General features: G+C 37.4%; 1 protein-coding gene across 1 annotated transcript in view; it reads left to right on the plus strand.

The window, feature by feature from the left end:
- The first annotated feature begins 230 nt into the window (after window positions 1-230).
- The window catches only part of Drc8 (dynein regulatory complex subunit 8), a 137248-nt gene continuing 123128 nt past the window's right edge, over window positions 231-14350 (plus strand). The window contains exon 1 of the mRNA XM_076831743.1: window positions 231-382. Coding sequence (XP_076687858.1) covers window positions 232-382 — 151 coding nt within the window. The 5' untranslated portion in view covers window position 231. The remainder of the gene's footprint in view (window positions 383-14350) is intronic.

Consider the following 14350-nt stretch of genomic DNA (forward strand, 5'->3'; position numbering starts at 1 on the left):
ACAGTATGATGTCCCCAAGTCAATCACAAACAAAGGAAAGGAGGGGTTCACAACCTTATTATGGAATGATTCCCCTAGACACGGAGAAACCCAGAGCCCGGAGAGAAAAAGCCGGAGACCCGGTGGCGCGGGTCCAGGGAGACAGGCACGGTTTTCCGATGCGCGCGCGCCGGGCCGGGGGAGAGGGGCGGGGGGAGGGTGGTCGCGGCGGGAAGCCGCGGAGGCGGCTCTATGCCCCCAGCCCCGCCCCGATTGGGCGGCCCCTCCCCCAGCCCGGGCTCCCGGCGTCGCGGGGGCCCAAGGGGGGCGACCCGGGCTAACGACTGGCATCTCCCAGGCGACCGGCTCCGCATCAAGATGGCGGAAGATAAAGACAAGGAAGGTATGGATGGTAGCGCGGAGACAGCGGCTGCCCTCGCCGCCCGCCGCGACCCCGGGAAGTGCCGGGTGGGGACAGGTCATTCCCCCATCTTTAGCCCCCACGAGCTGGGAGAGGGTGGCCAGAGGAGGGCCGCCTTCCCCGCGTCCTCGCAGCCACAAGCACGGGCACCTCGGCCCCGCCTCCCCATCCTCCGCCCTCTTCTTCCCCGCCCTCCGCGTCCTCCCCTCCCCCTCAGAGGCCGGGCTTTGGCTTCTGCGCGGGCCGCCAGCCTGGGAGGCTGATAATGGCGTCCTTGTTCTTGGTTGCGCGGTCGCCACCGCCGCCTCCACACCCTCGTCCTGGGTCTCGGGGCCGCAGGCGCCAGGCCGGCAGTTGTCCAGGCGGTGGACACCCGGAGGTCGTCTGGGCGAGGACGGGTTCTGGCCGCCGGAATCTGGAGGGATCCTCTCCCGCCGCTCTGAGACCCCGCCCGGGCTCAGCCTGGTGGCGCTCGCCGCCACCATTTTGCCTCCGTAGTGAGAATGCGGCCTCCAGGTCACAGCCGCTCGCCGGGTGTCTCCGGCCTGCGAAATGCCTGCCCGCTCCGCTCTACCCACCTGGGTCGGGTCTTAAGAAAACAAAACAAAGCAAACGATAATTTTAGTAAAGACGAAGAAGCAAAATCCCGCAATGATGCGTTGGAGCCGCTGTGCGCCACCCCGACCTCCCGGTCGCCCTGGGCAGAGGCGGGACTGGCCGGTGAGGCTTGAGGTGGCCGCATCAGAGGGGTTGATGGGTTTCTTGTGCGAAAAATCGATTATCCACGTGTAATTGCAAGGCCTTTAAATTGTTCCTGATTCAGCGGTATGGTTTAAAATCCGACCCTTAGTTATTGTCCTTACTTAACTCCAGAAAAAAAAAAAAATACCCGCCAGCCATGGAACAGTAGAGGTAAAATAATTTTGGAAGTGAAAATAATATTCCACCTTTTGTTTCCTTTCCAGAGCGCTGAAAACAACCCCCCCGCCTTTTTTTTCTTAGCTTGGAACATCGAAGTGTAGTACTCAGGTTAACATCAATATTTACAGGAGAGATTTAGTCACTCATAGTAATTACAAAATAAGCAGAGAAACATGAAATTGTGCCAAAGATCTACCTAGGGATAACAAATACTGATTTTTTTAAAATGATATAATTAATCTGAGAAGTCAAGATTATTTTATAGGTGTTACCTTTACTAAGATGTCCTTATAATTTAATGGTGCTGTTTTAAAAATGGCAAAAAATCTTAATTTTTTTCGATTAAAAAACTTCCCCAGAGAGCTGAGTGACTTATTTTTTATTTAAGTTCTTGTTTATTAAGAACAAAAAGGAGAGTCTTTTTTTTTTTTTTTTTTTAAAAGATTTGATTAGGCTACCATGAGAAATGTGCACTGTTTTTTTTTTTTTTTTTTTTTTTTTTTTGGCAGATTTTTCCAGTTTTTATTTTTACTTTAAAAAACCATTAAAAGCATTCCAAATTTTTCAATTTTCAAAAAATATTTTTGTGTTTAGGATAAGGTAATGCAGAGGAAAAAAATTCTATCTATGACCATAGAAGTTAAAAGTCTAATGCCATTTAGTAAGTTGGCCTATGTTTATTAATTTATTATTATTATTTTAATTTTTATGTGGTGTTAAGGCTCCAACCCAGTGCCTCCTGCATGCTAGGCAAGTGCTCCAGCCACTGGGCTACAGCCCCAGCCCTCTGGCCTATGTTTAATGCCCTTTGATTGGAAAGCATTCTGGTTAGCATTTTGGAGGATACAAAATGGGAAAAAAATTGTATTAGCTCTCAAGAAGTGTGCCATCACTAAGGAAGACATATACAAATGGGAGCTAGTTAACTGTACTCAGTTGCCATTGTGCCAGGCAAGTTATATACCCTGGAAGTCTGTGGGCAGTCCTGGACATCTCTGGGAACTACATGCCTGTGCCACTTTACTTGGTTTATTTCATTAATTCTTAACAGTTTAATGAGTTAACTAAAATTGCATGAAGGGCATGAGGAAATAAAGGTATTTTGTTGGAGGATAAACTGGAGACTCACTTTGGTGATCAGCTCTTCATATGAATATAATTACTGTATTTGATTCTTACTTCAGAAGTGTCAGAAATTACACCTACCTGGGTGTGGGTGGTGCACACCTGTAATCCTAGTGATTTGGGAGGCTGAGGCAGGAGGATCTCAAGTTGAAGGCTAGCCTCAGTGATTTAGCAAGGTCCTAAGCAATTTATACCCTGTTTCAAAAAAACTAAAAAGAGCTGAGGATGCAGGAGATATATGTAGCTCAGGGGTGAAGTGCCCCTGGGTTCAATCCCTAGTACCTAGCTAATTAATCAGAATTGATCAGATTTTTGGGGATTTACTCAAGCTAACTAAATTCATGAAAAACTGATGTGCAGAATAGAATGATTTATTAGGGTTGTTTTAGAGGTAGTTGATGTATTGATATATTGACCAAAAAACTGATTACAGCAGTGAATATATTGTTTTATGAGTGTTAAGCTTTGTGAGAGATTGGGTTGAACACCAATGCAAAGAAAAGGTACCAACTCCAATTTTAGATCGAATTAAAGCAAGCTTTAAAGAGAGCTGATCAGTGACTGTCTCCACTAACTTGAGCTAGAGACCAGCCCTCCAGCTCTGCAAGAATGAGATTTTATAGCACAAAAACTTGCAAAGGGGGTGTCTTGAGAACTTACAAATAACAGGATTTTGACAAGCATAATACAAAGGCAGATAGTAGGTTAATAGTCTACATGACATGATATTTCAAGGTAGGGAGTAAATTCAGATCCCAACATCAGAATTTATAAAGCGCCTCTGAGGTTTCAGAGCGGGTTGTTATCTGATCAAGGGGAGCTAGGCATGGGTGAGTTCAAGGCATGGGCAGGAATTCCAAACTAATTTAGAAATCTCAGTAATTTATAGTAAAACAGAAATTAACTTTTCATGATTTTGTGATGAGATGGCTCCCAATCTTAAAATGGAATTATGCTCGGTTCATCAGTTGTTTATAGTTCAAAAGCTGCTTGAGGGACAGGGAATCACACACAAAAATAATAGTTTTGAAGGACATACGCATTACCCTGTCAGTCTCCAAAGGACATTTCTGATCTGTCTCTTGCTAATAAGCACAATAAATACTTGTTGAGGACAGGTTATGGTTTAATCAAAGCCTTACTATTAATTTCCCCAAAACATTTTATACTTAAAAATATATAAAACCAGTTTTAGGCTTTGGTTCCTCTCCTCCTTACAGGTATCGTTCTATTTCACCAGGCTCAACAAATGCTTTTTCACAGTGCAAGGTGTTCACTCACACTTCTTTAAAAACTACATGCCAGGAATGGTAGTACATACTTGTAACCCACCTACTCTGGATACTGAGGCAGGAGGATCACAAATTCGAGGCCAGCCTCTGCAATTTAGTGAGATCCTGTCTCAAAAAATAAAAAGGGCTGGAAATGTTAGTGAGTAGTAGAACACTCCAAGGTTAATCTCCAGTACCTCAAAACAAACAAAAACATCTACCAAAAAAAACAAAAAAACCTCTTTGTAGAAATATATATATGTTGTAAATAATCCATCTTTAATCTTGAGATTTTTTAAAGTTGTAAAGGTAGAAAAATTTTCTGGGTAACATAATTTTTGGTTCCTTTGAACACTTGGGGATTAGCTTTGATACAAGTCTTAAGAATATCCTAAACCCAACTCTGTGGTTCATGCCTGTAATCCCAGTGGTTTGGCAGGCTGAGACAGGAGGATTGCAAATTCAAAGCTACCCTCAGCAATGGTGGGGTACTAAGCAACTCAGTGAGACCCTGTCTCTAAATAAAATACAAAATAGGGCTGGAGATGTGGGTCAGTGGTAGAGTGCCCCTGAGTTCAACCCTTGGTACCAAAAAAAAAAAAATTTTCTTAGGATTTTCTATTAGAGGGCGCTACTGTGCTCAATTTAGAAAAGTTTTTTTGTAAGAGTATATGCATTGAAATTGTTATGCTTATGTGTAGCATTTTTGTACTTTAACCCCATATAATTTACTTTTTCCTAGTTTAAAGATGTTACATAGTAAGCTAAAAATTAAAGTTGAAAAAAGGTTAATTTTAAATCACTTAATTTCTTTTTTCTTTACTGAAAGAATATTTGATGGGCTAGGGATGTGGCTCAAGTGGTAGCGTGCTCATCTAGCATGCATGAGGCACTGGGTTCGATTCTCAGCACCACATAAAAATAAAATAAAATGGAGATATTAAAAAAGAATTAAAAAAAGAATATTTGAAATGAGATAGGACAAATTCTTTTTGAAGTTTTTCTGAAGTTTCTCTAGCCAGAACATTTTTGTTTTTTCTTTCTTTTGTTTAAATGAAAAACCAATGCAATTGTTGAGTCTTTGGATCTTTAAACCTTATTTCTGTCTCTTAGAGAATTTTATGTAGGACTAGAAGGATCTTCTGTTTGTAACTAGTATCATGTTTTGTAATTAGAAACATGTCTAGGAAATAAACTATTTAGGTATGAAATTGTAACTTTTGATAGGCCAGTGAGCTTTAGAAGGTATATCAGTTTTTTGTTTTTTTTTAAAATAAGCTTCAGATACTCAAAGCTTGCTCTAGGATGTACTATTTTTGTTTGTACTAAAATGTTCTTTGTTACTTTGCATGCTTTGATAACATCACATGGTAAAATACCTCCAGTTCAGTTATGAGGGAAGTTTTACTTGTTTTTTGATTCCTTGCATTGTGCCACTCCTCTGAAAACATAGTATTTGGAAATCTAAATAGAAATGCACAAATTACCAGTTGCCATAGATAGTGCAGATTGAAGTTTGTGGTATAGTCCAAAGGGTGAGCTTTGGGCTTAGACTTGAATTTGAATTTCATCTTCCCTAATCCTTAACTATCTGATCTTAGTGAAAGTGCTAAATCTAAGAAGCCTCAGGCTCCTCAGTGTAAAGTGGGGCTAGTTATACCTATTTTATTATTATGGAAACAGTGTCTTCTTACTCATACTTATGTACCCAGGATCCACCACAATTCTTGGCATTAAAGGAATGCTGAGTGAAATAGGAAAAAAAGTGCTTGGTACATTCTAGGGAGTTAGTGGTTATTTGTGTATGTTTGTCATGAAATCATAGGGTTGAGAAAAATTTAAAGTTTAACCAGTTTTTGATAATACATGATGCATTTGTCATATTTTTGGAGCCATTTAATAAGTTTTCTCCCTATTTTAGACCGACATAAACATCCAGGTGAAGGCTGGGGCTGTAGCTCAGTGGCATAGTGCTTGTATAGCATGTGTGAGGCCCTGGGTTTGATCCTTAGCACTGCATAAAAAAAATAATAAACAAATAAAATAAAGGCATTCTGTCCATCTACAATTGTTATTTTTTTTTTAAAGCAACATCCAGGTAAGTCTAAACAAAAAAGAAAACTGACTTACTGAAACCTAATTTACTTCTTCTCATTCAGAATTTTAAAAAGAGAAAAATGCACTGAAATTTATATCAGTTTATAAATATTTTTGAAGAATATTCAAGATTTAAAAAATAAAATGAATGAGATACTACCTCATACCCATTAGGATGGCATCTATTAAAAATATGTCTATCAAATCCTATATTTGATATTATAAACATGTAGTTTGGGTTTTATAGCTACTAAGAGTATAATAAGTAATTTACTTTTTATTTTTTGGTGGTGTTGGGGATCAAACCCAGGACCTTGAGCATTCTAGACAAGTGCTTTACTATGGAGCCACATCCTCAGTCCTGTAATTTATTTTTTTAAATGTAGTCATATATTTGGAGTCTAAAGACTTGGGGTGGAATTTGGACACTGCTTCTTTTTAGATTTTAGTTGAATGTGTCAATTTCTCTGAATTTCAGTTCAAAGCATTTCCAGTCTAATGAGGATGATGGGCAGTTAAGATAATACTGATATAATGATCTAATAAATGCTATGCTATCTATATTTATATAGTGATTAGGCATTCTGGAAGAGTCACCTGATTCACACATATATCCTTTACGTTAAAGCCCTCTTTTATTCCCTTTTGTAGTTAATTTTCTTCTATCTTCATTTTAACTTATAATTGTGTATGTGTGTTTGCTATTCCTTCTAGACTCTTTATGTTCCAGAAGGATAGGGGTCAAGCTTTATTTGCTCTTAATATTTAATATACCCAGGATGTGGCACATAGTAGCTCAGTAAGTATTTACTGAATGTTAAATAAAAGTTGGCTTCCTGAAAAAAGGCAACTCTAAGTTTATCTTGAAGGGTTAATAGCCCAGAGAACAAGAAGAGAAGAAAATTTCAGAAAGAGAAGAAATAATGAGCTTGAAGTCATGAAGATTAGTCTCAGTAATTATACGGGTATTTAATATGGCTAGAATTTTAGTTCAGTTAGGAGGTGGTGTGTTAGCTTTCTCTTGGTATGATAAAATACTTGAGAAAAACAACTTAAAAGAGGAAAGATTTATTTTGGCTCAAGAGTTTCAGAGGTTTCTGTCCATGGCACTGTTATTTCTGGACCTGTTGTGAGGCAGAGCATCATGGCAAAGAGGGGCACAGTGGTTCATTTCACTGTAGCCAGGAAACAGAAAGAGAAAGAAGGGGCCAAGGACAAGTTATAGCCTTGAAGGGCACATCCCCAAGAACCTACTTTTTCCACCTCCTGAGTTTCTACCACTTCCTGAGTTTCTGCCACCTCCCAGTAGCCCATCAAATTATGAATCCATCAATGGCTTCATCTATTGATAAAGTTTGAGCCCACATGATCCAATCATTTTCTAATGACTCCACCTCACCACTGCTGCATTGGGGACCAAATCTTCCAACACATGAACTTTTGGGGTTCATTTCTGATCCAATCATAATGGAGATGTGGTAGTGTTTTAAAATTTATTCTTTTTTTGATATTAATTTTTTACTTTTCGGTGGACACAACAACTTTGTTTTATTTTTATGTGGTGCTGAGGATTGAACCCAGTGCCTCACACATACGAGGTAAGTGCTCTACCACTGAGCTACAGCCCCAGCCCTTAAATTTTTATTCTTACAGTATTGATGGGGCATTAATTTTTCATGAGACAATCATATTTGTTGTTTGGAAAAAGGTCACTTGAGCAAGTGTTTAGAATGAATCAGAGTGGAACAAAATTAGAGTTCCAGTATTAGTCCAGAAAGATAAGATTCTGAACCCAGATAATGGAGGTCAGGGATGAAAAAAGGAGGAAGAGGCTAGAGAGACTTAATAGTTTTTGTAATAAGTTGGATATGAATGTTGAATCAAGTCAGAGGCAAAAATGTTTGGATAACACAAACTCAAGAGAATAAAGAGGAATAGTAGAGATATAAATAATGCTTGTAGTCTTGCACATGTTGAGTTTAGGTGCCTGTGGGACATCCAGGTTGAGATATAAAGTAGGTAGCAATGTGTGCTTGATACCTAAATATCTATTGTATGAAATATGAGAAAAAAAGGTCTGTGCTGAATTGTTTGAATGTGTACAGTAGTGGCAGTAACCATGGGAGTGGTTGAAAATGCCCTGAGAAAATGGGTAGAATGAAAAGATATTGACTGAAATGAGAAGGGACTAAGATTAAAAAAATGGGTAAAATTAATAACTGCTTTGAGGAAAAGAGCCAATTATAGAGTCATGGGAAAATGAGAAAATGAAATAATGAAAACCAAAGTTAAAAGAGAATTTCATACTCAAAAAATTTGGTGGGGGGAAAAGAAACTCCAGTAGGGGCTAGGGTTGTAGCTCAGTGGTAGAGCACTCGCCTAGCACATGTGAGGCACTGGGTTCTATCATCAGCACTACATAAAAATAAATGAATAAAATAAAGGTATTGTGTCCATCTACAACAAACAAACAAACAAACAAAAAAACCCTCAATAGTTAACAGTTATAGAGTGTTTACTGTAAAATAGATACTGGGGGGTGCTATATGTTTTCCATTTATTATGTCATTTAATCTAACACACCCATTTTGAAAGGTGCCTCTACTATCATCTTTTTACAAATGAGGGTAATAAGTTGGGTATGAATATTGAGTCAAGTCAAAGACAAGAATGACTCTTGAATTTCTTGCTTGGGAACAGAGAAAGAATGGATAGACTAGGTGCAACTATCCTACAACCAAAGAAAATAAAATATAAGTTAGTAGAGGAATCAGAAAGCTAAAGCAGACTTCTAGTTTCAGCTGCAACAGGTAAGAGCTTGGGAGTTATCACTCCTGTTGCTGCTGGAGCCATAAACTGGAACAAACTTTTTTTTTTTTTTTTTAAGAGAGAGACAGAGAGAGAGAGAGTTAGAGAGATTTTTTTTTTTTTTAATATTTATTTTTTAGTTTTCGGCGGGCACAACATCTTTGTTTGTATGTGGTGCTGAGGATCGAACCCAGGCCGCACACATGCCAGGCGAGTGTGCTACCACTTGAGCCACATCCCCAGCCCTGGAAGAAACTTTTTTATGGTGCTGGAGATCAAACCCAGGGCTTTATACTTGCTAGGCAAGTGCTCTACCATTTTGCTGTATCCCCAGCCCAGCATTTAGTAATTTTGATAAACTGTTAGAGCACAAGTATAGGCTTCTTTGGGAATGAGTAACTCCTGGAGGCCTCCAGTATCTTAGGCAGTCTCCCTCATACTTTCACCTCAATCTTAGGCAATCTCCCTCATTCTTTCAGGGTATCATCATGAAGAGGCAAGAAAGAACACCTTGTTGTTTAGAGGAAGAAGAAAGCACAAATTTTGAAAAATGCTTAAGAAAATTCTCTATAGCAATGGTCTACTCTTAAGAGGCAAAATACTTTACTAGATTTATCCTATCTAACAACATTTAGCCAGCTCCAGTGCCCACTATCCTTCCTGTTACAGCTAAGAGGATGGGAAGAAGCTGAAAAAACACTTGTGAGGGTCACAGTATGGGACATGGCTCCACTAGAAGGCTGAGATTTAATCATAAGATTACCACCGCATCAACAATAATATAATACAATAATAATGGATTACAGCTGAGAGACTTGCAAGGTGCAGACTCTATTTAAGGAGGGGTTGCAGGGAAACTCAAAGATAACAGAGAGACAAAAACAAGGGCACTAGAGAAATCTAGCTCTGACAGCTACAGAAAGCTTTAAACACAGTCTTACTGCTTAGACTGATGTAAAGCCTCACACTAATGGCTATTTATCTCAGTTCTTCTTACTTGCTGCATCATATCATGTCTGACTTCCAAAAAAAAATTACAAGGCATGGGGCTGGGGTTGTGGCTCAGTGGTAGAGCAATTGCCTAGCATGTGTGAGGCACTGGGTTCTATCTTCAGCAGCACATAAAAATAAATGAATAAATAAAGGTTTTGTATCCTTTTACAACTAAAATAAAAAAATTACAAGGCATGTTAACAGGCAAGAAAAACAACCCGAAGACTCTCATACGTGATACATATTTTGTAATTATTAACTATTGTTGGTATGTTAAGGAGTGTAATAGAAAAAGTAGACAACATGGAAGAATACAGGGGCTGTGTACATAGATTCTAAAAAAGAAATGTTAGCAATTAGAAGTGTAATGGTAAATATAATGTAAGGGAGAGTGGTTTTGTTGACCTGTCAGTAAACTCAACGTTACTGAGGAAAGAATCACTGAATTACTTAAACATGTACTAGTAGAAAAATTGACAGACTGAAATGCAAAGAGAACAAAACAAAACAAAAAAACCTAAAACCAAAACAAAATCCGAGTATCTAAGAACCAGGGGGACAATTTCAAAAGATGTGAAATACATGTACTTTGATTACCAGAAAGAAAAGGAAGAAGTTAGCAGAAGAAATGTTTGAAAGAAATGATGTCTAAGAATTTTCCCACAGTGCTGCAAATTGGCACAACCACTATGGAAAGCAGTATGGAGATTCCTCAGAAAACTTGTAATGGAGCCACCATTTGACCCAGCTATCGCACTTCTAGGTTTATACCCAAAGGACTTAAAATCAGCATACTACAGTAATGCAGCCATATCAATGTTTATTGCAGCTCAATTCACATAGCTAAACTATGGAACCAACCTAGATGTCCTTCAATGGATGAATGTTTAAAGAAAATGTGATATATATATATATATATATATATATATATATATATATATATATATATTCAATGGAATATTACTCAGTTTTAAAGAAGAATGAAATTATGGCACTTGCCAGTAAATGGATGAAGTTGGAGACTATCATGCTAAGCAAAATAAGCCAGTCTCCAAAAACCAAAGGCCGAATATTTTCTCTACTATGCAGATGCTAATTCACAATAAGTTGGGTGGGGCACTAGAGAAGAATAGAGTTATCTTAGTTTAGGTAGAGGGAAGTGAAGGGAGGGGAGGGGAGGAGATGTGGGGATAGGAAGGAAAGTAGAATGGAATAGACATCATTTCTTTATGTATATATATGACTGCATGACCAATGTGATTCTATAACATGTACACTCAGAAAAATGAGAAATTATATCCCATCTATGTATGATATATCGAAATGCATTAATGCATCCTATTATCATGTATAACTAACTAAAACAAATTAAAAAATTAAAAAAAAATAGAAAAAAGAAGAATTTTCCCACAGTAAATGACAGACATCAAACCAAAGATCCAAAAAACTGACAGGACACCAGGCAGGATTAATACCAAAAAATCTAGCTGGGTGCAGTGGGGCATGCCTGTAATCCCAGCAACTCAGAAGGCCGAGACATGAGAATGGCAAGTTCTAGGCCAGCCTTAGCAATTTGGTGAGACCCTGTCTCAAAATTAAAAAAAAAAAAAAAAAGGGCTGGGGATGTGGCTCAGTGGTTAAGTGCCCCTGGGTTCAATCCTCAGACCTGTCCCCCACCAAAAAAAAAAAAAAAAAAAAAAATCTATATAAGCTTATATTCAAACTAAAGACAAAAAATCTTGTAAGAAACCAGTGTATAAAACATCTTCATGGAGAGGCGAGAGGATTAGAGGTTTGAGGAGATCATAAATTTGTAGAAAAAGTGTAACAATTACAGCTGATTTCTTGGCAAACCAGGAGAGAGAGGAATGAAATATTTAAGGTATTGAAGAATAGGTAAAGCAGTTTTTCAAAGATCCCGTACTACTAAATGTTTGTGAAGCATGGGTTCTCATTTAAATTAATGCTCTTAATCCTCTGTGACACCATACTGCAAAGTCAAATGAAAATTTATAAGAGGAAGAAAAGAAAATTGACCCACAATCTCATTATCTAGTACTTCTCAAACTTCTGTATGCATCAGAATTACCTGGAGAGCTTGTTCAGATTTCTGGGCTCCCCCACCAGTTTTTTTTTTTTTTAAGTATTTTTTTCAATTGTCAGTGGACTTTATTTTTTTTAATATGCAGTGCTGAGAATTTAATCCAGTGCCTCACACATATGAGGCAAGCACTCTACCAATGAGCCACAACCCCAGCACCCCCACCAGTTATTGAACAAAAGTAGATCTGGAATCTACTTTTGGCAAACCAGGAGAGACAGGAATGAAATATTTAAGGTATTGAAGAATAGGTAAATTCTCAGGAATCTGAGAATTTGCATTTCTAACAAGTTACTACAAGATGAAGATACTGTTTAAAAACATTGATTTGGAATCTAGAGTAAATTTGGCAATTCCTTTCAGGCTTTTCCTAGGCAGATTTTTATTTTATAGACTTGAGATTATATTAAAAATAATTTTATTTCCAGCTTTTTTAATTTACTGTTATAGATATCTTTTTGTGTCCTAAGTTTTAAGAACTTGTATGTTAGCTGAATTCATTATATTTATGAACTATACTTTATTTAAGATTTCCCTTATTGTTGAATATTTAGATTGTTTCCAAATTTTGTTATAAATAATTCTGCAATTAATGTTATACAAATATCTTTTGACCCAGCTTTGATTCTTATTATCTGCCCGCTTTGGAAAAATGATTACATTTAACATTATTTCTGTTGGTTAAGAAGAATAATCTAAGTTCTCTGAGTATCTTGTTATGATCCTTTTGTACTGATTACATTAATGCCTTTCTAATTTTTTTATTAAAGATTACCAATCAGAACTTATGATCAGAGTAAAATACATATTTGCTTATTGTCCATCTATCCTCTTACAGTGGAAAGTCCATGAGGCCACAGCCATTGTTTCATTTATTGCCCGAATCCATGAAATTTAGAAAACGTATAGGATAATCGGTATAAATGTTAAATCAATGAAAAAGTCAGGAGTAAAACATTGAGTAAAGAAAATTAATGTCACTCTGCACTGTCTTATTGTGAGTGAATGTATTTTTCTGTTAATCTTCTAAAAATATTGAAACTAGCTCAGTGTTACTCCCATTAAATTTGCTCATGCACTAGATTGGAAATCACATACTTAATTCAACCTTATTATTTAAAAAACTAGAATGGCACTTACACTTCAACATAGTGGTTGGGCACACATTTATGTTTACCTTTCCTGAAACTTCACTAAAATTACAGTAAAGGAATATAAAAGGCATAGGACAAAGAGAATAAGAGAAGATAATTGTAGTTTCTAAATAGACATTAAGAGAGAAGGTAATACATTGCTAAATGGACAGATGAAAGGCAACTAACCTAGCAGAACCAAAGAGAATATATAAAAGTCTGTAGTGGAAGGAGCCAAAAAAAAAAAAACAAACCAGTTTGAACTGTAAAAACTCTTCAAGGCACCACCTTAGAGGCAGCAGCCAGCTGTAAAGGCATGAATGTGGTCAGGCTAAATATAGGAGGTTTGGATGAAAGTCCAAATAGGTAACATCTTACTTAAAAAGATGTTAACTAAGGCAAGAAGTTAACATCTCTCACCCCCTGGATAACTATGTGACCACTCCCTTTCCATTTTTGCAGAAGACTGGAAGTGCTATTATTATGATTATTGCTATCTTTGAAGTGGTAGCTGGCATATTATTAAAATTTGCTTGAAATTTAGTATTATCACATAGATGAAGTATTCTGAGTAGGTCCCAAAGTAATAAAGATGAAAAATGGCCGTGTATCTAACTGATATCCGAAAAATAGAGGTTTTGAAATTCTCTTCAGATCTTCATTAGTAATGAGGAAGAGGAGTTATGTACCTCTTGGTTAGTTGATTTGAAATGGCAAATAAAATATAAAATAATTTTAAACATTAAAACTCTCAAAAGAAAAGTAAAAAGGAATTTAGATATTAAGAACTTCAGGTGAAATCATTAAGTAAAATGAAATTTCATATGAAACTGTGCCTTATAATGAAATGAGTAAAAAAAAATGTCTAGGATTTGACTACAATTTCAATGACTTTCACCCATTATACTTGAGGCTTTTCACTTCCATGGTCAAACCTTGGATACTGCCATCATCTAAACTTGTACCACCTCTGAAATCTTAAATTCAGATATGCTTTTCTCAGACTATAGCCTTATTCAACATTAATCATTTAATAATTTAAACTTTGTGAAATAGTTTATAGAAAAATTGTGAGTATTGTTCAGAGAATTCCCATATTCCCATTATCCACGTTCATTAATTTTAACATTTTTGTCATATTTGCTTTTATATTCTATGTATCTTCCTACCTACATATCTATAATTTTTTTTCCTTGAACTATTTGAGAGTTTGTTACATATAGTCTTTCCACTTTGTCCCTTAACATTTAGATATACTTCTGGGCGTGGTGGCATGTGGCTATAATCATAGCTGCTTGGGAGGCTGAGCCAGGTGGATGGCAATTCAAGACTAGCCTTGGCAATTTAGTAAGACCCTGTCTTAAAAAATGTAAAGAAAGGCCTGGGGATGTGGCACAGTGGTAAAGTGCCACTGGGTTCAATTCCCAGTACCAAAACAAAACAAAACTAAAAATGAAAAAACAAAAACCCCACCCCCCCTCAAAAAAAAAGTTTGGGTGTA

The sequence above is a fragment of the Callospermophilus lateralis genome, chromosome 13 (assembly GCF_048772815.1).
Source record: "Callospermophilus lateralis isolate mCalLat2 chromosome 13, mCalLat2.hap1, whole genome shotgun sequence".
Taxonomy (NCBI): Eukaryota; Metazoa; Chordata; class Mammalia; order Rodentia; family Sciuridae; genus Callospermophilus; species Callospermophilus lateralis.